This window comes from Microcaecilia unicolor, chromosome 8 (genome assembly GCF_901765095.1).
Source record: "Microcaecilia unicolor chromosome 8, aMicUni1.1, whole genome shotgun sequence".
In the NCBI taxonomy this organism is placed as follows: Eukaryota; Metazoa; Chordata; class Amphibia; order Gymnophiona; family Siphonopidae; genus Microcaecilia; species Microcaecilia unicolor.
The window spans coordinates 176,627,892-176,653,697 of record NC_044038.1 but is presented as its reverse complement, the minus strand read 5'-3'; the positions used below and the strand labels follow the sequence as shown (position 1 = coordinate 176,653,697).

At 45.0% G+C, this 25,806-nt stretch overlaps 1 protein-coding gene across 1 annotated transcript in view; it reads left to right on the top strand.

Annotated features, from left to right (window-relative positions):
• Positions 1-240: 240 nt before the first annotated feature.
• The window catches only part of LARS1 (leucyl-tRNA synthetase 1), a 64,174-nt gene continuing 38,608 nt past the window's right edge, over positions 241-25,806 (top strand). The window contains exons 1-13 of the mRNA XM_030211792.1: positions 241-481; positions 3,786-3,904; positions 7,479-7,566; positions 8,178-8,258; positions 9,880-10,017; positions 11,106-11,267; positions 12,123-12,235; positions 14,572-14,635; positions 17,820-17,887; positions 19,670-19,895; positions 20,377-20,464; positions 20,551-20,627; positions 20,802-20,855. Of these exons, the coding sequence (XP_030067652.1) occupies positions 476-481; positions 3,786-3,904; positions 7,479-7,566; positions 8,178-8,258; positions 9,880-10,017; positions 11,106-11,267; positions 12,123-12,235; positions 14,572-14,635; positions 17,820-17,887; positions 19,670-19,895; positions 20,377-20,464; positions 20,551-20,627; positions 20,802-20,855 (1,284 nt within the window). The 5' untranslated portion in view covers positions 241-475. The remainder of the gene's footprint in view (positions 482-3,785; positions 3,905-7,478; positions 7,567-8,177; positions 8,259-9,879; positions 10,018-11,105; positions 11,268-12,122; positions 12,236-14,571; positions 14,636-17,819; positions 17,888-19,669; positions 19,896-20,376; positions 20,465-20,550; positions 20,628-20,801; positions 20,856-25,806) is intronic.

The following is a 25,806-nucleotide window of genomic DNA, read 5'->3' as shown; positions in this document are numbered from 1 at the left end:
AATAGGATGGTCCGTAGGTACATGTTGATAATAAAAGGCCGCCTCTGCCTTCTCTAACCTAATCCATTGGTAAGGGGTTGAGGAGAGAGATTGACACTCCCTTTCCCCTCCCACTTTCAGTATTCCAGCAGGACGGCGCCCCGGCTCCTTTAAGAGAAGCAGCATCTTATCCCATAGATCAGGTTAAGAGGTCAGGCTGTCGCGCTCCCTCCACCTATCTTGCTACCTCCTCAACAGTCACTCATCGCCTCCACCGCGTGGGCACTGGCTAGCTGCCGCACATCCGCGTTTCCATTGGTCATGGTGCCTGCACATCCGGGGATCAACCTCTAGCCCTCGGTGCTTGCAGGGTAGGACTCGTCTGACTCTATTCCGCTTCCTTGGAGCAGCTCGGCAGAGCAACGTGTTAAGAGGAGCGTTTGTTCAGCTCTCCTTGTGCCCTGCCGGCAGCTATTGATTGTTTTCTCGGTACAGAATGACGGTGAGTAGGCCTTCGCGAGGAAGTTCCTACATAGCCTAAGTGACATTCATTGAGTCAGTCCGTCATCTATAGTTTGGGTCCAAAAATAATCCCTGGGAGACCGTCCATATGTTTGTAGATGCTTCTTAGCTTGGTGCATCTTAAGGGTTAAAGGAGGCAATGCTTGCCTGTATCTTTCATCATCAGACTGTGGCATAGTCGCATTTGGTGGGGGTTAGGAGATTTTCATATGAAACGGGGCATAGAGCTAATGTTGGCATTAGTGAGGTAATAAATAGAAATAAAACAAAATATTGAAAAGAGAATAAGATGACATTCTTTTGTTGGATAACCTAATACATTATTTTGTTTTGCTTTGGAAGGCAATACCTTTTTCAGATCAAAAATGAACAAATGTTGATAAGTTTAAGTGAAACAAAAGCATTCCAATGACAGCCTCACAGGAAGAGGGCTGATTGGGTTAGGTGAGAAACAGGGAGAACTGGGTGGGTTAGAGACAGGGAGAGATGAATGGGTGATAAGAGAGTAACAAAGCAATATCATTTTATGGTTTATGTGATAGAAATCCCAGATATTTAAGTCCTGTCTGGTGGGTGTCAAAATATTGCATAATTTTGGCTCCAAAGGTCTTACCTCCCTTGACTGTCTTAAAATGTTCATTTAGTATTATTGTGTATTAGGATAATTAGGGCCTTTTACTAAGCTGCGGTAGCATTTTTGGCATGTGCTAAAAGTACATAAGTACATAAGTACATAAGTAGTGCCATACTGGGAAAGACCAAAGGTCCATCTAGCCCAGCATCCTGTCACCGACAGTGGCCAATCCAGGTCAAGGGCACCTGGCACGCTCCCCAAACGTAAAAACATTCCAGACAAGTTATACCTAAAAATGCGGAATTTTTCCAAGTCCATTTAATAGCGGTCTATGGACTTGTCCTTTAGGAATCTATCTAACCCCTTTTTAAACTCCGTCAAGCTAACCGCCCGTACCACGTTCTCCGGCAATGAATTCCAGAGTCTAATTACACGTTGGGTGAAGAAAAATTTTCTCCGATTCGTTTTAAATTTACCACACTGTAGCTTCAACTCATGCCCTCTAGTCCTAGTATTTTTGGATAGCGTGAACAGTCGCTTCACATCCACCCGATCCATTCCACTCATTATTTTATACACTTCTATCATATCTCCCCTCAGCCGTCTCTTCTCCAAGCTGAAAAGCCCTAGCCTTCTCAGCCTCTCTTCATAGGAAAGTCGTCCCATCCCCACTATCATTTTCGTCGCCCTTCGCTGTACCTTTTCCAATTCTAGTACTGAACACAATACTCCAGGTGCGGTCGCACCATGGAGCGATACAACGGCATTATAACATCCGCACACCTGGACTCCATACCCTTCCTAATAACACCCAACATTCTATTCGCTTTCCTAGCCGCAGCAGCACACTGAGCAGAAGGTTTCAGCGTATCATCGACGACGACACCCAGATCCCTTTCTTGATCCGTAACTCCTAACGCGGAACCTTGCAAGACGTAGCTATAATTCGGGTTCCTCTTACCCACATGCATCACTTTGCACTTGTCAACATTGAACTTCATCTGCCACTTGCACGCCCATTCTCCCAGTCTCGCAAGGTCCTCCTGTAATCGTTCACATTCCTCCTGCGACTTGACGACCCTGAATAATTTTGTGTCATCGGCGAATTTAATTACCTCACTAGTTATTCCCATCTCTAGGTCATTTATAAATACATTAAAAAGCAACGGACCCAGCACAGACCCCTGCGGGACCCCACTAACTACCCTCCTCCACTGAGAATACTGGCCACGCAATCCTACTCTCTGCTTCCTATCTTTCAACCAGTTCTTAATCCATAATAATACCCTACCTCCGATTCCATGACTCTGCAATTTCTTCAGGAGTCTTTCGTGCGGCACTTTGTCAAACGCCTTCTGAAAATCCAGATATACAATATCAACCGGCTCCCCATTGTCCACATGTTTGCTTACCCCCTCAAAAAAATGCATTAGATTGGTGAGGCAAGACTTCCCTTCACTAAATCCGTGCTGACTTTGTCTCATCAGTCCATGTTTTTGTATATGCTCTGCAATTTTATTCTTAATAATAGCCTCCACCATCTTGCCCGGCACCGACGTCAGACTCACCGGTCTATAATTTCCCGGATCTCCTCTGGAACCTTTCTTAAAAATCGGAGTAACATTGGCTACCCTCCAGTCTTCCGGTATTACACTCGATTTTAGGGACAGATTGCATATTTCTAACAGTAGCTCCGCAAGTTCATTTTTTAGTTCTATTAATACTCTGGGATGAATACCATCAGGTCCCGGTGATTTACTACTCTTCAGCTTGCTGAACTGACCCATTACATCCTCCAAGGTTACAGAGAATTTGTTTAGTTTCTCCGACTCCCCCGCTTCAAATATTCTTTCCGGCACCGGTGTCCCCCCCAAATCCTCCTCGGTGAAGACCGAAGCAAAGAATTCATTTAATTTCTCCGCTACGGCTTTGTCCTCCTTGATCGCCCCTTTAACACCATTTTCGTCCAGCGGCCCAACCGACTCTTTGGCCGGTTTCCTGCTTTTAATGTATCTAAAAAGTTTTTACTATGTATTTTTGCTTCCAACGCTAATTTCTTCTCAAAGTCCTTTTTTGCCCTCCTTATCTCCGCTTTGCATTTGGCTTGGCATTCCTTATGATCTATCCTGTTACTTTCAGTTGGTTCTCTTCTCCACTTTCTGAAGGATTGTTTTTTGGCTCTAATGATTTCCTTTATCTTACTGTTTAGCCACGCCGGCTGACGTTTAGTCTTTTTTCCCTTTTTTCTAATACGTGCTAAACACTAGAGATGACCATATATTACTATGGGCGTCTCTAGCATTTACCATGCAGCATGCACTAAAAAAATGCTACCGTGGCTTAGTAAAAGACCTCCAATGTGCCTTAGAATTTTTTAATGTGAATGATAAGGCAGACAGTTACTACAACTAATAATGATTGAAAAGTATAGGTTTTCTTTGGTCTATTCAAATCATGATCTCCAAGTATTAGTATATGCATGCTGTTAAAATGCATGTAATTATAGACTACTTCTTAAGTGGGTACATATCTAACAGGGCACCTAGGCTGATGAGGTACATAGGAAATAAATACAAGCACCTTACTCTGAACATTAGTATAAAGTTAATGAGTGAAAGATATCTGTGCCAGTTTGTGTAGAATTTCTTGTCAGTTATTGCAGTAAGATGATGTAAAATGATTACGAAAATGTTTTCCTTCGTTTCAATAGGAACGAAAGGGAACAGCAAAATTAGACTTTCTAAGGAAGGTTGAAAAAGAAATCCAAGCAAGATGGGAGGCCGAGAAAGTGTTTGAGGTCAATGCTTTAGATCCAGAGAATAAGACCAGGTAATATATCACAAGTTTAATATTTGAAGTAATTCTAATTGTCACTCCAGACCAGTCTAGTTGTGTGGTTATATGCTGCCCTGCCAGTAGTTGGAGGCTGGGAACTACGGACAAAACTTTCTCTCACAAATGGGCTCCATGCAGTCCACAGCTAGCCATTATTTGTCAGTCTCCAACAGATGGTTCCAAGCCAGGAGGTAATTTGTGGTAGGCAGTTACCCGTGGAACAGTTGGGGTTTTTTTCCCATTCCACAAACCAAGGAGTTGAATAATAGAAAAAAAAAAAAATCAAGTTATAAATGGGGCAAGGGTCCGAGAGCATCACACTCGTCATCTGTTTCAGGAAGCCAGCCAAAGCCTTCCCTGTGCACAGAGTGATCAGGAAGATGATTATGGCGGAATGGCAGGTTCCAGATGCAGAGCTCAAAATGAGTCAATTAATGGCAAGACTGTACCTGATCCCCAGAGAGGGCAAGAAATTGCATCTTCCGAAAGTGGGACACATTGGTGCCTGCAGTAACCAAGTATATCACCATACCAATGGAAGAGGTGCAGTCCTAAAGGATCCACAGAACCATCGGATGGAGGCACTGCTGAAGCAAGCCCTTGAGGTGTCGGGTAGCTCTTGCCTTGCAGGCGGTGGTTTGTGGGCTCAACAGTTGCCTGAGGGATTCCTGCCTAAATCAGCAGGGGAAGGATTGGAAGCAGCATGCCTCGAAATGGGAACAGCCTTCCTTCAAACATCAGCAAAGATTATGGTTCTGTTGGTGTCCGCACATCACTTACTTCTACTACTACTAATAATTTCTGTAGCGCTACTAGACATACACAGTGCTGTACACATTATATGCAGGTATTTTCTCTGTCCCTAGAGGGCTCACTAAGTTTGTGTGGTGGTTGTTTTTTGTTTTTTGTACCTGGGGCAATGGAGGGTTAAGTGACTTGTTCAAGATGACAAGGAGCTGCAGTGATAATAGAACCCAGGTTGCCAGGATCAAAGCCCATTGCACTAACCATTAGGCTACTCCTTCACCTCTCTTCCACTTCCTGTGGCTTACGTTTTGGTCATCAGATTTGGCCTTGGAGACCTGGCTGAGCAAGTTGTTGTTCAAGGGTAGGTGCAAAGCTGGTTAAGGACCTTGAGGAATCTAAGATTCCTTGGCTCCTAGAGGACTGAGCCAAGTTGACTATGCCGGTTTCCATCACCAGAGGATGCTTCTGGGAAATGAGAAGGTACCATCTCAAGATATCAGTAGTTCCCAGTAAACTCTGTATTGGTCAAGGAGGAACTCCTTTGGGGTGGAGGGAGAAGACAAAGAATCAGATGTGCTGAGGGCATGGGGGGAGGCGCCTCAGCTTCACAAAGAATAAAGTGAGCTCAAGGGGATCCAAGATTCTGGTGTTAGGAGGCTGTCCCTGGTATTTCTGCTGGAGATGGGCCGAGAAAACCGCAGTCTAATGGGTTCTTGAGCTCATTGTCTCTGCCCTGTGCCTTCCTGGAGTTGCCTTGCTGATCATCTGATAAGGGGTCAGTCAAAAGGGTGATGGACAGATGGATACAACTAAGGACAGTGGCTCCAGTTTTGTTTGGCGAGAGAGACAGACAAGAACTCTCTTTACTTGGTGGTGCTCAGAAAAGTGGACGTTTATCAGGTTTGTTATACCATTTCTAATTGAGACGAATCAAAAGTTAACACATTAGAATAAAACTTCAATAAAAGTTTCCAGCCAAAGCTTAATAGGAAAGCACAAACATTCATATCACAATCCACACAACAGATAACCGCCAACCGCATAGCAGGGATAGTCTAAAAATAATAAAATAGCTCATTTCATAATCACTCAAGGGATTAACCTTCTTGCTACAGGACAGTTCGGTAATTAGTGGTCAAAAGCCAGTTAGAAAAAATAGGTCGTGTAAGACTTCGCCAGACATAAATACTGTGGGAGCGAGTTCCAAAGTGCTGGCGCAAGGAAATAAAATGCAGATGTGCATGTAGACTCCCATCTAGCCTTGGATGGAGATGGAATGACTAGCCTGTTGTCAGTCAATGACCGGAGTGTACAGAAAGGTGTATATAGTTTAATCAGAGAAGCCAGATAGGAGGGAGTAGCCATATAAAGAACTTGGATCTAAAGCAGGCTTACAGCGCTAAAGGTCTCCAGTTTTCAAATGGAAGCATCATGGTCAATGGTAGTCGCTGTGTATCAGGGACAGTATCTCACCTCCCTATATTTTAAGGAGGTCTATCTGCATATTACAATTCAGATGAAATAGTGGAGGTTTCTCTGATTTGCCGTCTTGGGCAGCATTTACAGTTCTGAGTGTTCCCATTTGGGTTAGCCATAGTTCCAAGGATGTTCGCTAAGGTAATGGTGGTAATGGCAGCTGTGTTGAGGAAGTCGGGAGTGTTGTTGCTTTCCTATTTGGACGATGGTTCATTCAAGCAAAGTTTATACAAAGAGCACGAGGAGGCCATGAGAAGGGTGGTCCATTTTCTCCAGGAATTAGGGTGGGTGATCAACCTCATCCAACAACAAGCTGGTCCCATCTCGCTCTTTATTTGGATTTTGCTCACAACTTTTTTTTTCAGTAGTAGCTCAAGGTGAAGTACAATCAGGTACACTAGCTATTTCCCTCTGCCTGGTGGACTTAGAATCTAAGTTTATATATCTGAGTTTGTGGAGGGGTAAGTGACTTGTCTAAGATCACCAGGAACATCCACAGGATTTGAAATAGTCTCCCCTGGTTGTCAGGGAAACTCTCGAAAAGCAAGAATAGAAAGATTCTTAGCTAGCTACGGGAAATACTTGTAAACTGTTATTTCCTGCTAAAAGGAGGTGTTATACTTTGTCAGCTTTGTGCATCTAAAGTTGTGCACCTGTCATATTTGCTGTTTTTTATTTGGAATATGTAAAAAAAAAAAAAAAAAACCCAAACCCTGCAAATAACTAGTAATTATGCGTAAAGTTTGCAGAATTGTGTTTAAATTTGGACCATGTAGAGGTTTTTTTCCCCCCCTATATTTTATTGTTTTGTTGGCTGCTGTTTACTTAGGACTGCATTGAACCAAGGGTGCCTAAATTTTTACACACAACTGTAGGTCATCCCGTCCTTTGGAAGCTTGAGTTTTCTTGTGCCGCTAAGCAGATTATTAGTCAGTGCTTCATTACAGTCCTCCCTCCACTAAGACTTCTCTGTCTATCCACATGCTTGTTTTGAATTTTGTTATCATTGTCTTCACCCCCTTCTCTTGAGGGCAGTCCAGGTACCCTCAATCCTTTCTGTACAAAAGAAAAATTCCTGGTTTTCTGACTCTCTCCTTTCTTGAAGCATCATATCATGACCCCTAGTTCTACATATTCTTATTTGCTTAAAAAGGTTTATTTCTTATACATTAATTCATGCCATATTCTGCCTCCCTCCTTTCTGGCTTCTAAAGTAAACATGTCAATGTCAAACTCTTTACTAGCTGGACATGTTATTACATTTCTTTTAATCTGATTTGATTGTAGATTTTTTTTTTTTAATGTATTATTTGTTATTGGATATTTGCTTCTAATATTTTCACAGCACAGGAAAGTATCTTGTGACCTTCCCATATCCGTACATGAATGGACGCCTCCATCTGGGACACACGTTTTCTTTGTCTAAATGTGAGGTATGGATGTCATTTCCTGTGTAATTCTGTTTATCTGACCAAATCAAATTTGGAAAATGTAATCCTATTACCAGGAAACTTTTAAGTAGTCCCTGAACTTGAGAATGGTGCAAATTGCATCAAGTTAAATGTCTGGCAAATATTTTAGACTTGATACGCGCTCTCAGTAGGACATCCTGAGCACTGGGGTAACCTCTAAAACCTTCACCAGGGTTTTCAGGATTTCCCCAATGAATATGCATGAGATTTGTTCGCATACAATGGAGGCAGTGCATGCAAAGAGATCTCATGCATATTTATTGGGGAAATTCTGACTGGATTGTGGCCATGGAGGACTGAGGTTTGACAACTCTGCTGCAAAATTTGACCCAAATGGTGCAAACAGCCTGTTACCTGTTTTTTTTTTTTTTTTCTCCCCAGTATGTCTTTATTTGGATCCTTTTATTGTGGTTAATAAAACTGCTCTGTCATGCTTTTTCTTCCAGTGTTCACCCTAAGTCTGTGTACATTAATGCAATCTCGTGTCCACTGCCTTTCAGCAGACTCTCATATAGATCTCTTCTTGGTTTAATGGTCTACTGATTACTGCTCAGAACTGTTTTGTCTTGTAGTTTGCAGTTGGGTTTCAGAGACTGAAAGGAAAACGCTGCCTGTTCCCTTTTGGCCTTCACTGCACTGGAATGCCCATCAAGGTACTGTTTTCCTTTACTAACTCGGGTTTAGAAATGACCCTTTTAGTAAGAATTGTGAGTGGTGATTTTTTAAAATTAGTATTTTTTTTTCTTTCTGTGTGTTAATAAAGCAAGTGCTGCTTGATTCTGTCCTGATGTATCCATAGAATTATGCTGCTGTATATCTATACTGGAACTGACCATGGAGGTTATTTTTCTTTAGATTTGGTGCTCCACTGTTTTATCAGTCATTCAAGAGATTTATTTTCTCTGCTCTGTCTGACCTGGAATTTTTGGAACTGCAACAAATCTTGTTTTGTCATTTGGTTAGTGTTACCAGGCTGTACAAATGCACATAGTAGTCCCTGCTTATTGGAGCTTACAGATGATAAAATGAACAAGAGGCTTGGAGTAAAATCCGTGAGGATATTATTGGGAAGAAGGGAAAACAAGTTAGAGGGTGGGATTAATCGAGCAAAGCTGCCAAACAAGAATGGGGTGCAGTTAGGAAGGGAAGAGATGAACCAGGAATCGATATAGAAGGTAGAAAAGTTGTACTGTTAACCATCCAAATTACATAGATTGAAAAAACACCAATAGAATAGTGGCCAGAGGTGATACTGTGATAAGGCTTTAAAGGGCGATTGTATAATCTAGCTGCTGGCATGAACGCACCTCTTATGTGTACATGTCTAGGCACCTGCGTGTACGCACCTCATTTTCGTGTACGTGTCTAGAATACTTCTGTGCCCAAGTGCGCACCTATCTGAAAAAGTGCTGGCAGGGCGCCTAGCAGATAAATAGAAGGGGGTGGGTACCTGGGTGAGGCTCCCAGTTGAACCCGCAACTTAGAGAATTCAATACGCGATGCACGTGTGCTGTTATACCTGGGCAGTGTCTAGCACGACTGCGGTCATATGAGTGTTAAGTGTACTGCTATTGGGTTATGCTAGTATTCTATAAGTGAATCTGACTGTGCAGGTTCCCATAGAACTAGACTCCTACCTCGGAGACCTCGCAATCTTGAGGCACCCAGTTATATAGTTACCCGCTTAAGTCTCTTCCATAGGCATGAAGGGAGTGTAGTAGGTTGCAGAAACTTGTTTGCTTTGTAGAAATGCATAGCTGGTTTCTTTTAATGTACTATGGGGCCCATTTACTAAGGTGTAGTAGGCAGTAGCCTTGTGCCTACCATTCAGCAAACAGCACTTCCGCAGAATACACCCATCAGCGTGCACTAATCCCGTGCTGAAAAATTATTTTTTTATTTTTCAGCATGGCAGCCGTGGCTATGGCCAGAGAGTAGGTGTGCCTTGCGCTAATCGGGCACGTTGCTGCGTGCTGCCCGGTTACTGCGGGGTTAGTGCGGGAGCCTTTAGCTCCAACAAAATAGGTGTCAGTAAGGGCTGTCCCGGTAACGGCCATGCGCTGGGAAATTAGCACGTGGCCATTAAAGAAATATATGGCAATGCGGCCATTTTACCGCTGGGCTAAAAGTGGCCGCAGCATATGGAAACCCATGCGCTGACCACAGTGCAAGCTACTTTTTAGCACAACTTGGTAAAAGAGCTTCTATATTCATAGAAAACCCGTGTATGGTTAATCCGTTAAAAGAGAGCTGGTTGCTTATGTCTGTGTCCAGGCTTGTGCAGACAAACTGAAGAGAGAAATGGAACTGTATGGCTGTCCACCTCAGTTCCCCGAGGAAGATGAAGAGGAGGAAGATGTTCCTCCCAAGAAAGAAGACTTGATCATTAAAGATAAAGCAAAAGGCAAAAAGGTAGTGTAACGTGTTTGTATGTCTTAGGGTTATATACCTGGGTTCTTCCTAGACTGTTTCACATAGTTTGACTAATAGGGACTGTCTGTGGTGTTTCTTATACATGATATGATTCTGCTATGAGTTATTTATGACTAATACCGCAGGTGTGTCAGAAGTTAAAAGAGCATATGTTAATCTTTATTGGTGGGCCACCTGTCTGTGCTGGAGGCACATCTAACTGGCCTGGTTTCTGCATGTTGGTAATGGTTATGATTGGGGACCTGTGTTTACAGATCTCTCATGTATAATCCAGTATAAATCTCTCTGCCAGTTAATTCATTTTTAGAAAATACCTTTATTATTTATTTGCTTACAAAACCTAATACCTTAACATATCATTCCTTCATGCACACTCATACACATTTCACAATAAAACCTTAATGGAGCAAACCCACTAATACATGTTATATCCTAACTGTTCAAAATGCCCAGTAACCTCAGCAGGATATTTGTTCAAAACGTTCCTCTGATGCTAGTACTGAACAGTTAGGATATAACATGTATTAGTGGGTTTGCTCCATTAAGGTTTTATTGTGAAATGTGCATGAGTGTGTATGAAGGAATGATATGTTAAGGTATTAGGTTTTGTAAGCAAATAAATAATAAAGGTATTTTCTAAAAATGAATTAACTGGCAGAGAGATTTATACTGGTAGTATTGTTGGTTCAGTTAGCAAGTAGGGTATAGCCCAGTATTGTAAGGATGTGTAATCCAGTGGCGTAGCCATGGGGGTGCAGTTGGAATGGACTACCAGCTGATAATATATACACGGCATAGGCGTTAGTGGTACTGGAGAACCCCCAAAGTTGAACAAACTCTTTTTCACTCTGTCCAGGGAGGAGTCATTTGTATACAGTTCAGCACCCCCCCCCCCCCAATCTTTTTGAACACTTGGTTCTCATAATAGTACATTGAACTGCACTTAATAGGAAGCCTTAGCAGTGAAAGGCCAAAGGAGATGAAAACAAAGTTCTTTAGAATGTTGGGTCATCTTGTTTGTTGTAATTTTATTGTGTTTTTTTTTTTGCTTTTAACCTTTTGCCTAGAGTAAAGCTGCTTCTAAGTCTGGATCGTCCAAGTATCAGTGGGGAATCATGCAGTCCCTGGGCCTTTCTGATGAAGAGATAGTGAAGTTTTCTGAGGCTGAGCATTGGTTGGATTACTTCCCACCACTGACAGTCCAGGATCTGAAGAGCATGGGGTTAAAGGTAATAGTTCACAAGGAACAACTACCACGTTACTAGCTTAGCAAAGAAAATGCAAATTGTCCGTTGATCTTCTTCAACTCTTTAAATACTGAGGCTAGGACTTCAATGCTGGTACTTTGGCAACAGTTGGCTATTTTGAAAACCAGACCAGTTTGTAGCCTTCCAAGGTCAGGGTTCAGAGCTCTGTATTTAGAAGCTGATATGAATGTGAACCAACTGTTGATATTCATTCATATATATATATATCTGTCTCTGAGAGAGAATTTTCCTTATGGGCAAATTCAATAAAAGAATTTAAGTATCTATAATGTCATTTATTTTTATATATTTTTTTAATTTATAGACTACCTATCTCATAATTCAAGGCAGTTAACATGAAAACATACATAACAAAATAGTACAAACTTTACATAATACATAAAAATAGTACAGTAATACAAGTGCAGCAGGGAAAACAAAATAGCAGCATATCAATTTAAAAAAATAAAATGACTTGCAAAAATTAAAGGACAAAACAGCAGTAGCTACACATTTGCAAAAGCCAAAGCAAATAGGCAAATTGCAAGTATGTTTCTCCTGTAAAATTTTATTTAATCCATTTGTAACCTGCAACACTAACAAAAAGGTATTCAGTAGCATGAGTTTGTCTGTTAATGCCATGTCCTTGAATTATGAAAGAGGGCCGAAATCCTCAGAAAATATTGGCCCAGAAGGAACTTGTGCCAGAATCTCAGGAAGATCTGTGCTTGTGAGCACTGACTGTAAAGATGAAGCCTCCTGGGCCTGCATGAACAGGCTGAACTTGAGGGGGACGAGCCGTAGCTTAATGTTCAGACTTTCCCTGTTTGACTTTAGGTTGACTGGCGCCGTTCTTTCATCACCACGGATGTTAATCCATATTATGATTCCTTTGTTCGATGGCAGTTCTTGACCCTAAAGGAAAGGAATAAAATAAAGTTTGGCAAACGGTAAGCGTGTTCTTTTCATCTTGGGGAATAATTTTATAAAGTAGTTGTTACATGTAGAACATGGCTTTTGTACCCCTGTGGCGAGGTAGATGACTTGCTGGGCAGCGTTGTCATGTATACACATTTTGTAAAATACGCACATTCAGATCTTTGGAGCAGGTGTGTATTTGTGAGTTTCTGGGGTTCATTGTTTGAGTCTATTTTATGAAAACCATATAGGCGCTTATGTTGCAGGGGAAATGGACACCTTTTTGGGCTTTCCACATAGGTGCCGTGTTATAAAATGACCTTCCACACGTCAACCCTGGTCATTGGAGATCAGTATGCCACAAACGTTACCAGTATACATCAAAGTTAGCCTAGTGTTCTATTGATCAATATTACTAACTAGTAAAACAGGCCCGTTTCTGACACAAATGAAACAGGCGCTAGCAAGGTTTTCCTCGGAGTGAGTATGTGTGAGATTGACTGTGTGTGAGAGAGAGTGAATGTGTGTGTGTGTGTGTGTGTGTGTGTGACAGAGAGTGAGACTGCTGGGTGCGAGTGTGTCTCCTCTGTCCCCCCTCCAGCCACCCAGCGATTCTACTTTTTCCCTTGCCCCCCTCCAGCCACCCACCCACCCAACGATGCTCTTCTCTCCCCTGCCCCCCCTCCAGCCACTCCTCCACTTTAAACAGCATATATTAAATTCCCCCCATGTGCTACAGAAAAGCACCGAGCACATCCTATATAATAAAACACACCTCCAATGTTCTGAAGCCATAGTTCCGGAATGTTGCAGGAATGCTTCAAGGCTTGAGGGCTTCACTTTCTCGGCTTCAGAATATTGGAGGTCCGTTTTATTATATAGGATTATAAGGGAGTATCTGAGATATTACAGGGCCTAGCTCAGCATTGTTACTGTTACTAATGAGCTAAATTTTCTCATTCATCGGTTCAGCTTATTCTCGGGTCCCACCCCCAATATTCAAAACTATTTAAGCAGCCAGGAATGGCTCCTGCCTGGTTATATAGAGTTTTGGCACCTAACCACGGATATTCGGCAGGAAATAACTGGTTAATATCCCAGTTAGCAGCTAGCTGGCTATACACATATATTCAGTGCCTAACTGGCTATGCTGAGCAGTCAAAATAGACTTTCCATTTAAGCATCCTATCTTTGACCGCTAAAAAGTTAAGCGGTTAGCATTGACCGGATTTTCAATGCTGGTTGCTGGATACAGACTGGCATTGAATATCCAGGTTTAATGCTGGTGGCAGACAGTGCACTGCCCACCATTGGCTGAATATTGGGCTCTGTGGTTTCACATTTGGGCTCATTGTAGTGATTGTAATAAGTTTGAAATCCATCCTATTGAAACTGTAATTTGTGTAGGGAAAGTATTTACAAGTCCGGAGCAAAACCAAAGTGACTTTCCAAAACACGTTCCTGCAGTTGTTATTGCTTCATAATTACGTAACCGCCATCTTCAACCCAACCTGACATCAAGTTTCGGAACATCTAGATCAGGGGTTGGTGTTCTGTCATTTTTGGTGCAGTAGCAGCTACACAGCCACAGTTCTGCCGTTCAGCTCTATCTATTGTCAAATTAATTTCCTCCCTTTAGTGTCTTTATTTATTTTTTTTTAAGAAGACCCTGTTGATGTCACAATTTAAACTACTTTGTTTCCACATTCTGTAACAAATACAACTTGGTTCATTAGTTTTAAAGTGGATGGTCGTCATAATTTTTTTTTTGTTTGTTTTTAAATAATTTAATCCATGGGATTTAATAGCTCTGCATTCAAATACCAAGTAAGGTTCTTTCCAGGCTAGAGATGTTTAAAAAACAACAACAAAAAGCTGATGTATATTGATTATCTTAATGTAATGTGGTTTTTTTTTAATTATTATATTTTGGTTTCCCTGACCTTACCAAAACGTGACATAGAACATCAACAGACTTCCTAAATAGAGAAGTCTGAAACCAGTGGGTGGAAGGTAGTGTTTTAGTCTAACAAAATCCACTTTCCTTAGCGTCCCTCCGGACCGGACCAGGATTGGACTGATGGGTTGTGCTCGCCTACCAGCAGGTGGAGACTGAGAAAAACTCTGACTCTAGAGAGCCCATAGGAGCCCTGGCCATGTGACCTTAGCCTCAGTATTTTCTCAGTCTCCCAGCAGGTAGGAAGCGAGCCCATTAGTCTCTCTCTTTCTCTTTTAGAGGTTTACAATAAGAACAACATTGCTACCTCTTCTTCTGTGCCTAGGAATTCTCTGTTAGACGCTGGTCATATAAACTGCAGTACATCCCTGTGTAGCTATTGTATTGACTTCGGTGTATTGTGTTTTTTAGATATACAATTTATTCTCCAAGAGATGGACAGCCCTGCATGGATCACGACAGGCAAACAGGGGAGGTATTTAAGTAACTGAATAGTGATGTACACATGGAAAACATTTGCACTTTTTTTTTTTTTTTTTTAATTCATGCGTTAAATATATAATTGACATGCACAAATTCACTTTATGCATGTTAATTCAATTTTATTTGCAGAAAGTTTTAAAAACCGTTCTAGGACCTTTGATTTTCAGGGATTATTTTTAACACTCTTTAGAGCCTGACAGAGGCTCCTATTTCTGCCAGTAGGTGCGAACGCAGCAGTTTTGGGATGAAATTCTGACAAACCAACCTTGTTGCCTCTCCTCTGTGGAAGTTGGGGTTTTCTTTCCTTCGGCTGAGATTTCTTCTATTTGGACTACACAGGGTTTTTACCTTTACCTTTGGGTTGTTTTCTGGTGTAATTGGGGTTTTCAGACATTTGGATAAAGCTGTGCATCTGCTGGTGGCAGCAGAAAGTTGGTGTAGTCGGCGGCTTGGAGCCTTCACTAGGCTCTGATGAAAGCTATAAACATAAGCACCCCTCAAAGCCCAACTTTGAATCTTAGGATTAGATAAAAAGTTGTCATGAAATGCCTAGCCACTCACCTGGGGCTAACCCTGCAGCCACTTAGAGGGTCTATCCCTAGCACAGCTCAGGTCTGCCTGCACCTGGTCATGTGCTCTACACTAGCACCCTCCTCCCACCGACTGGGTCCCAACCACCTCTGGGCAAGTCTCCCGCTCTCAAGTTATCCCCAGTGATTTCTAGGTTACTAGGGCCATACTCCCAGTGGTCCCACATTTCCTAGAAAACACAGACCCAACACACATCACCAGGATTCTTAGGCCGGACAAGCAGATTCAATAAACTCAAATTGGTTTATTGTCATAAAAAATACTGAACAGTGAACTATAAAATGAGATGGAAAATAACAGATAACTGAATAAGGATCAATTTATAAGACTAAACATTTTATCACTACCTGGGTAGTGCCTGGGAAGTACAGGAAATATAGCTTCTCACAGGTTACAGAATATAACTGCTCACAGGGTCTCTGCAAAGAGGTCTTTCTTGCTCTACTTCCAAACTGAGACTGGAGAAAAATCTAGTATTTTGAGACTGAATTTGAGCTTCTGGGCCAATTGGAGCCCAGAACAACATTTTTTATGTTTATATCTTTTTTATTAACTGAAAAGTAGCACAAACGTCTATGCACATGTAACAGGTTCATGAACAACATTAGTGCTTCATCAACAGTTCCTCAGTTACCCAGATATTTCCATTTTCACCCCTCCCTCCCCTTATATACTATATTCCATTGCTGCATAACCACAGGCGGTACTAAACATGGTATAGGAACTATCTTGCATCCTTTTCAAGTCTACCCCCCAAGTACCCCTCACCCTCCCATTTCAACCCCTCCCTTGTGCCCTCTTATCACCTCCTGTTAGGCAGTGTAATTCAAAAGTTCAGCAGATGACTACGTGCTGCAGAGGTCATAGTGTCCCAAAACGGGCTCCATCTTCGTTGAAACTTCTCTGCTACCTTGGAGCAAAGTCCCTTATAGCCATACGTTCCAGGTGCAACATTAGTACCATACGGGTGTGCCACTGCTGCCAGGTTGGGGGTTGGTATGACAGCCACTCCGTCAAAATCACCTGCTTGCCAGCGATTATTGTTCTCAATGCAAATGCAGTATAGCCTTTTCTTGGCTTCGCCCCCAGGTTAGGCTGTCCAAAGAGCATAGCCGAGTCATAGTGCCATGGCCGACCCCATATTTTAGCAACATAGGCCAGGATCATCTTCCAGAAATTCTGAATGTCAACACAAGCCCAAAACATGTGACCCAAAGTTGCTCCAGGGGCACCACACTTTGCACACTCTCCCCAGGGCGAAAGCCCCATGTAAAAGGCTCTCTTCGGTGGTATGTACAAGTGCACAGCCATTTTATATTGGATTTCCCAGTGTACAGTAAAGTCCGTGACTCGCCTTATCTGCAAAATATGGGATTTCAGCTGTTGCGCCGTGACTGTTACCTGTAAATCCACTGTCGATAGTTGCGCCAGTCTGTGATCCAGAACAACATTTTTAAAAAATAGCTTGCCACATCACCAGTGTTGCCATATAAAAAAAAAAAATTCCCACCCAAAACAGCCCAAAAGCCGCACACACCCCGCCCCTTCCGTCATCAGCCCCGCCCAATACGTCACCTCGCCCCGCCCAATACATCACCAAACCCCGCGTCTGTTGCTGTTAGCCCCACCCCCCCGCCGGCCGAAAAACCCGCAACCCGCCGTGGGCAAAAGTTTCCCGCGGCGGGTTGCGGAAAACCACCCAATTGGGCGGGAAAACTGCCCATCTGGCAACCCTGCACATCACTGCAGGTTGCTTCTAAACTAAGAAGGAACACTCATTTCTCTGTAAAAGTTTTAAACATAAAACATGCACCACCTGCTGGCCAAACTAGAAAAATACACCATGAAATATTCTTATATGCTGGAAAATTCACTGTTTCGCCACAAAAGTAATTTAGGGACCAGTGATATTTTTTGTAGGGAAGCCATGGTTCTACCTCTCCTCCCACCCTGTTGCAGATAAACGGCACAAAAACATCTTGTATGTGACCATTTTTAAAAAAACAGATTTAAAAAATAGACCTTTCGTTGTTTCAAAAAAGGCTATATTTCCTATTCAGATTTGGAACGTTTAGTGTAAAACATCCAAAGTCTGACTTTAGATGTCATATTGAAAATGCCCCTCAATATAATTTCATTGTGTGTCCCTTTAGTCGTACTTTTTGAAAGAGTAAAAACATTGATTCACTTTTACCCGTTCTACATGTCTCAGAATTTTGTAGACCCACAGTGCTTCCAAGGTTGTCCTCATAGATAATTAAGGAATCAGTGTGATGAAAATTGCTACTGCCTTCAGGTTTTTATGGACTTCTGCAATAGATGGAGACTTATTAGCTAGGCCATATGTAGGGATTTCCCCATCATTTATTCTAAAGCAAGCTAAGATTTTCACAGCATAATCCCAGCAGAGTAATTGGAATTGACAGTGTTTTGCTATACTAACCTCATGAGGCAGTGGCAAATCACAGAGATCTTTTTACTTCTGATGCTGTAGAAGGAAGGAAGAGGCAGAAGAAAGTATGCTTTTACAAAACTTTTCAGTTAATTTAAAGTGTCTTTTTTTTTTTTTTCTTTTCCGGCTTTAGGGTGTTGGACCTCAAGAGTATACGTTAATAAAAATGAGAGTCCTGGATCCTTATCCTCCAAAATTAAGGTGAGTACTGAAATCTATATAGATGGCAGACTTGATGTTTAAATGGTTAATTATCATAGTTATTTTGCCTGCTAATAAACACTGAGGTCAGTATTCATTGGAACTTATTTGGAGAGGCTTTGACCTGGATAGGTCCCGCTGACCGGGTCATACCTGGAGTTTCAGCATCACTGAAAATCCGGTCAAACTGGTTGGCACTATCCAGGCAGTGCGAGGGTGGAGACTGGAATTACCAATATTCAGCCCACTAACTATCTGGACAAAGGTAGGATAGCAAAAAGGCTGATCCAAGGAAGTTTAATAAGACAGGAGACAGTATGATGTAAAAAGGTTGAAGCCAGTTTCCCCACAGCTGTCATATTGGTGTACCCAAAACCAGGGCGTATCTGTAATGGGGCCACGGGGTCCAGGGCCCCCATAGATTTGACCCTGGACCCCCCCTACCAACAGCCCTCGCAACCCCCCCTCCCGCCGCCAACCTGCCGTCGCCTACCTGTGCTGGCGGGGGACCCCAACCCCCGCCAGCCGAAGCCGCCGTCCTTCGTTTGTTTTGTTCTTTCTGAGTCTGACTCGTCTCTGACGTCCTGCACGTACACAATGTGCAGGTCGTCAGAGATGAGTCAGACTCGGAAAGAACAAACGAACGAAGGATGACGGCTTCGGCTGGCGGGGGTTGGGGTCCCCCGCTAGCACAGGTAAGCGACAGCGGGCGGGGGGTTGAGAGGGTCGTCGGACGGGCGGGTGACAGTTGGAGGTGGTTCTGACGGCGGGGAGGGGGGGCTAAAATGTGCCCCCTCACCTTGGCTCTGGACCCCCCCCCCCCCTACTGGCGAAGTCCAGATATGCCCCTGCCCAAAACAAACCCCTCAAACTCCCCAGCTCCCCTCTAGCAGAAAGAATTTCAAAACCAAGGAGGTTTAATAAAACAATATAAACCTCAAACTTGTGAGGTTTATATTGTTTTATTAAACCTCCTTGGTTTTGAAACTGAAAACTTGTGCTGTTATTTTTCAGTAGCATCTATGACTGTTTTGGGTCACCCAATATGGCAGCAAGCTTCAGCCCACATAATGAACCAGATAGGCCCGTGCTGTTTCCTGTCTTATTAAACCGCCTTGGGCTGGTGTTGTTATGCAGGTAATAAGCTGAATATCAATGGTAAGTGCTGGTGGCTGTCAAATCCCAGATATTTAAAGCTGATATCCGGATACAGCCCAGCACTGAAAATCCTGCTGCCTGCCATGGGCTAAATAGTCCCCCAGTTTAGTCAAGATTTGTATGTGAATCTCCACTCAGGTCATTGCCAAAGTATTTCCAGCTTGCCAGCTGCAGGCACAATGGAAAGAAGCCCCTTTGCAAATGACCATGGTTGTTTTAAAATGCACCCTCCCCAGTTCTCAACCTTATCTTCCCTTGGGGGGGGGGGGGGGGAATGGGAATGGACTTGAGTGGTAATTTTTGTCCTTGACCCTTTTGGAACAAATTACATTTCTGAAAAAGTGCTATATATCTAATGTTTGTAGAATTTTTGCACACAGATTGAATTAACACAGGTTTGAGAACATAGTGTCCACTATACAGGGGTGAAATTTTGGCTGAAGACCATAGATGCTAGCTCAGTGGGTGCCGAACACCCCCCCCAATATTGAACAAGCTCCTTAATTTGTGTTGTGTTTAGCACCCTCATTCATTTTGAAGAGTTGGCTCTTATGCCGAGTAATATAGGTAAAGAAATTACCTTTTTTTCTTACTGTTTTTAATATTTTGTTCTTTCATTCTTAGTGGCCTTAAAGGAAAAAATATTTTCCTGGTGGCAGCGACCTTGAGGCCAGAAACCATGTTCGGACAGACGAATTGCTGGGTGCGTCCCAACATGCTCTATATTGCTTTTGAGACCACCAACGATGACATTTTCGTCTGCAGCCAAAGATCAGCCAGGAACATGTCTTACCAGGGCTTTACAAAGAACAACGGAGTAGTACCTGTGGTCAAAGAGCTGATGGGAGAGGTCAGTGGTTCAAGTATTAACCATCTTATTTTGGGAAGGGACAGCAAGGGGTAGCACAGCAGGGAGGTGTGCCCAAGGCAAAGTTTTGGTAATTTCTGATTTCCTCTGAAATTTTATTCTCCTGGATGTTGAAGTTTGAGTTCTGTTCAGCTGGACTGTGTTTCTCAGAACTTTTTCTACTGTAGTCTTCAGTACAAAAAAAAAATCTAAAGTGAAGATGCTAAGGGGTTTCCTAGGCTGACTTCCAAGTGAAGACTGCATGGTAAAAATATAAAAAAATAAAATTTAGTGATGTCCCCGTGTCCCACATGAATAAAGAGAGAATGATTACCAAAATAATGTACAGCCTTGTACACCACAGGCAAAATGACTGACTCCCTGGCATTTGGGATCAATGTTGAATAAAGGTCACGGTGATTTTGTATGTTAGCCAGTATTACTTAAAAACAATATGTTGTGATAATTTTTTTTTCCCGTACAGGACATTTTGGGCGCTGCACTCTCTGCCCCGCTAACATCTTATAAAGTAATCTATGCTCTTCCCATGCTCACGATTAAAGAAGATAAAGGTAACGCGCGTCGCTGCTTCTTTGGATTTTGTTTCTGTGATCATGGCCTGTTTGTACGGACCCATACTGATCATTTGTTTCTTTAGGCACTGGGGTGGTCACTAGTGTTCCTTCCGATGCCCCTGATGACATTGCAGCTTTGCGAGACTTGAAAAAGAAACAGGTTAGCTCTGAAATGATGACACTTTTTCAGTTGTTTTAGCGGTCAAAAAATGATTGTTTATGGCCTAGATCTAATACAGTATGAAGTTTAGTGCAGCAAGTGATTTTGATTATTATTGGTTCTGAGAGTATATTTTTCTAATGTGGAATATTTTATAAATGCTGTCTTTTTCAGGCATTAAGAGTGAAATATGGAATAAAAGATGAGATGGTGCTACCTTTTGAGCCTGTGAGTATAGCAGACACTGGCATTTAATGTAGTTGTTTAGTGTTTTGTAACTTGCTGAAACATCTTTGGCCAGGTTTTGAAAATCTGGAAAAACTTACCATTCCTCCACGACCCTCCAGACCGGTCAAGACGCATGGGTTATGTCCTCCTACCAGCAGAGGGAGACTGAGAAACACTGAGCTTTTGAATACTGTATATATAACCTGTGCAGTACATCCACTAGCCAGTATTTTCTCAGTCTCAGCAGAGGTAGATGGACAGCCTGTGCAGTCTTCAATAGTCTGGTGAGGTAGTTTGATTATACAGTTAAGGGGTTTCTTCTCTTATTCCCATATTTATTGGTTTGGAGTATTCCCTGTACGTGGTAGAAAAAAAAAAAAAAAAGTGCTTCGGGGCCCTGGGTCCGGTGGGGCCCAGTTTTCCCCCCTGGGGTGTTACACCTGTGTTCAGGTCCCTCCCCCTGTGCTGCTCTCTTTGGAGATGCTGGCAGCTTTGTGCCTCGGCTGCTTTCTATGATTGTAGCCTTGAGAGCCCCCCACTTTTCAGCTGCCAAAAAGAAACTGGGTAATATCTCTTTAAGAGCCGTCTGCAGCTTTGTGTACATAGGAACGGACGGCAGGTTCGTTCCTATTACTAGCGAGAGAGAGCAGAGCGGATAATTGTTGTGGGGAAGCGGTGAGAGAGAGTGTTTGCGCCGGTCAGCACAGCGGGTGGTGTGCTTCGAGGTTATGGCAGGCAAAGTTCTCCGCTGTCGCGCCGAGGTATAGAGGCGCCGGGAGGTCAGTGCTGGCTGTGCGGCGAACCGAAGCAGGCCTCGCCGATGGCGGCACCCCCGATGTTGATAGTGGAGGTCCCAGCTAGTTCGGGGGTGTCGGGGGCAGCAGGGGCACCGGCAGGGCCGGTTTCAACGAATTTAGTTTTGGCGGGAACGTCCGCCATTTTGGATTCCGCGCGTCCCGCGGAATCAGCTGTTTTTGGCCCTGCTGCTCCCGGATCGACTCCGAAGGTGGCGCCTGGGGGTACAGGAGGCGTTGGTTTTCCTCCGGATTTTGTATGGACCCTGTTTCAAGCCTGGAAGGCGGGACCCCCACCTTTAGGGGAGGGGGCTAGTGCGGCACTGACTAAGAGGCCTCGTTTTGAGTGGGACGAGGAGGAGGGATTCTCCCCTGTAGGATCTGAAGGTGCTTTGAGTGATATCGCGGATCCTGAGGGGTTTGAGGGTCCTCAGGATCCGGAGTTGGTGGTCCCTGGGGAGGATCCCTCTGTAGTGAGGATTTTTCACAGGGAAGAGCTTGCGGAGCTCATTGAGCAGGTTTCTTCCACCCTCAAGTTCGAACAGCCAGAGGCGGTTTTGGGGGAAGCTAGACAGGTGGACCCCTTGGTGAAGGGGATTCAGCGGCAGGCTAGGTCCTTTCCCATGAATAAGGACATCCGGGATATGGTGTTTCAAGAGTGGCATTCACCGGATTCTCCCTGTAAAGTGTCTAAAGCGATGTCTAGACTGTACCCGCTCCCACAGGAAGATAGAGATTCCTTTAAGGCTCCCACAGTGGATGCGGTGGTGACAGCAGTTACAAAAGCCACGGCTATACCGGTGGACGGGGGGACTGCTCTCCGGGATCCCCAGGATAGGAGGCTTGAGGCCTTCCTCAAGCGGAGTTTTGATTTGTCGGCCCTGGCCCTGCAGGCCTCGGTTTGTGGGGGGCTGGTTGCGAGGGCGTGTTTCCGTTGGGCCGAGAAACTGCTGGATGATTCGGTGGAGGTGGGAACCTCCGGGGTACAGGAATTAGCCAAATTGGAAATGGGATCGTCCTTTTTGTCTGATGCGCTTTATGATTTGCTCCGTGCCTCGGCCAAGAATATGGCTATGCTGGTGGGGGCACGTAGGGCACTGTGGTTGCGAGGTTGGGTCGCAGACGCGGCCTCCAAGGCTAAGCTTTGTTCGCTTCCGTTTAAGGGGTCCATGCTTTTTGGTGAGGATTTGGATAAGTTGGTGAAAGGTCTCAGCGATGCCAAGGCCCCTCGTCTTCCGGATTTTCGTCCTAAGGCGGCGTCTAGGGGTACTTCCTCCCGAGGTCGGTTTAAGGAGGCTCGCCGGTATAGGCCCGGGAGGGCTAGTGGGGCCTTTAGAGGTCGGTTCTTTCAGCGAACACAGTCCTTTCGGGGGAATCGGCGCGGAGGGCGTGATTTCTCCGTGGGAGGACAGGTTTCGGGGCGTACTTCGCAATGAAGGTGTGCGGGTCCAGGCTCTGGTTCGGGTAGGGGCTCGGCTGAGTCAGTTTTACCAGGACTGGACCCAAATCACATCGGATCAGTGGGTTCTCGAAGTGGTGCGAGACGGATACGCTCTGGAGTTCGACGGCTCGCTTCCCGAAAGGTTCCTGGATTCCCCTTGTCATTCGAGGCTCAAGCGGGCAGCAGTGCGAGACACTTTGGCGCGACTGATCAGTCTGGGGGCGGTGGTACCGGTTCCCGCCGCTCAGCGCTGCTTGGGCTGCTATTCAATCTATTTTGTGGTCCCAAAGAAGGAGGATGCCTTTCGGCCTATCTTAGATCTGAAGGCAGTCAATGCAGCCCTCAGAGTCCCCTCTTTCCGCATGGAGACATTGAGGTCGGTCATTGTCGCGGTGCAGGAAGGGGAGTTTCTCACGTCTTTGGATCTGACGGAGGCTTATCTGCACATCCCCATTCGGGCCGCTCATCAGCGATTTCTGCGCTTTGCGGTTTTAGGGAAGCATTTTCAGTTTTGTGCTCTACCTTTCGGATTAGCAACGGCTCCTCGAACCTTTTCCAAGATCATGGTGGTAGTGGCGGCGGCCTTGCGGAAGCAGGGTATTCTGGTGCACCCGTATCTGGACGATTGGTTGATTCGGGCCAAGTCCCAGTCGGAGAGCGAGGAGTCTACTGCTCGAGTGGTGCAGTTTCTTCAGTCTCTGGGCTGGGTAGTGAACTTCGGCAAGAGTCACTTGGTGCCGTCGCAGTCGTTGGAGTACCTGGGGGTTCTTTTCGATACCAGGAACGGTCGGGTCTTTCTGCCGGGCCCCCGGATTCGCAAGTTGCAGAGTCAGATTCGGCTATTTCTGTCGGAGGCGGCTCCGACGGCCCGGGAGTACCTGCAAGTCCTGGGGTTGATGGCGGCCACCATAGAGGTAGTTCCGTGGGCCCGGGCGCATATGCGGCAGTTGCAGTCAGCTCTTCTCAGTCGGTGGGCGCCTCTGTCGCAGGAGTTGGATGTACGCCTTCAGCTGCCGGTAACCCCACGCCTCAGTCTCCAGTGGTGGCTAGATCCAGGCAATCTGGAAAAGGGAATGCCGTTGGAGGCTCCGCAGTGGGTGGTTCTCGTCACAGACGCCAGTCTTCAGGGCTGGGGAGCTCATTGTCTCGGGCAGGTAGCTCAAGGACGCTGGTCTCAGGTAGAAGCTCAGTGGTCCATCAATCGTTTGGAAACCCGGGCCATTCGACTAGCGCTTCAGGCGTTTCAGAGTGTGCTGGTGCGGAAAGCAGTCCGGGTGTTTTGCGACAACGCCACCACCGTGGCTTATGTCAACCGTCAGGGGGGCACAAAGAGTCAGGCGGTCGCGGAGGAGGCGGCGCTGTTGTGTCAATGGGCGGAGGTTCATCTTCTAGCGCTCTCCGCGGCACATGTGGCTGGAGTAGACAACGTGGAGGCAGATTACCTAAGCAGGCATGCTCTAGACCCCGGAGAGTGGTCGCTTCATCGGCCGGTGTTCAATCGCATTGTGTCGGTCTGGGGACTTCCCGTGATGGATCTCATGGCAACGGCCCGCAATACTCAGGTTCAGAGGTTTTTCAGTCGCCGGAGGGATCCTCGAGCGGAAGGCATAGATGCGCTTCTAATGCCGTGGCCGCAGGAGTTGCTGTATGTGTTTCCCCCATGGCCGTTGGTCGGTCGGGTGATTCAGCGCATCGCTCGGCACCCCGGACAAGTGATTTTGTTAGCCCCGAATTGGCCGCGTCGACCGTGGTACGGAGATCTGGTGCGGTTGGCGATAGCGGATCCGCTGCCGTTGTCAGATTCAGGGGTGTTGTGTCAGGGACCGATAGTTATGCCAGATCCGGATCGGTTCTCGCTTACGGCCTGGCTCTTGAGAGGCACAGGTTAAGGAAGAAAGGTTTTTCGTCCAGAGTTATCGATACGATGTTGAGTTCGCGTAGGCAGTCCACTTCGCTGGCGTATGTCCGGGTCTGGAGAGTTTTTGAGCATTGGTGTGCAGGTAGGCAGGTTCTTCCCTTTCGGGCGTCGGTGACAGATGTCTTGGAGTTTTTACAGGATGGTATGGACAGGGGTTTGGCCTTGTCCTCTTTGAAGGTGCAGGTGGCGGCTTTGTCGTGTTTCCGTGGGAAGCTCCAGGGAAAGTCGTTAGCTTCTAGTCCTGATGTGGTTCAATTTTTGAAGGGTGTTAAGTTACTGCGCCCGCCCCGGCGGCGGATGGTGCCTCCGTGGGATTTGAATCTCGTTTTGGATGCTTTGGTGAGGCCGCCGTTTGAGCCCTTGGTTGCTGTTTCAGATAAGGATCTGTCCCTAAAGACGGTGTTCTTGGTGGCTATTACTTCAGCTCGGCGGGTGTCAGAACTTCAGGCTTTGTCTTGTAGAGAGCCCTTTTTGTCTTTTTCCAAGGAGAAGGTTTCGTTGCGCCCGGTGCCGTCCTTTGTGCCCAAGGTGGTCTCAGAGTTTCATGTGAATCAAGTGATTTCCTTGCCAGTTTTGGGTGACTTGGCCGGGGATGCAGAGCAGCGGCGACTGGCCAAGTTAGATGTGCGAAGAGTCTTGCGCTGTTACATTTCCAGAACTCGACACTATAGGCTTTCTGATCGTTTGTTCGTTCTCCATGGTGGTGCAAGGAAGGGCGCGGCAGCTTCCAAAGCTACGATACCTAGATGGCTGAAGGAGTCAATTGCTTCGGCATATTTGCTGAAGGGCCGCGTGGTC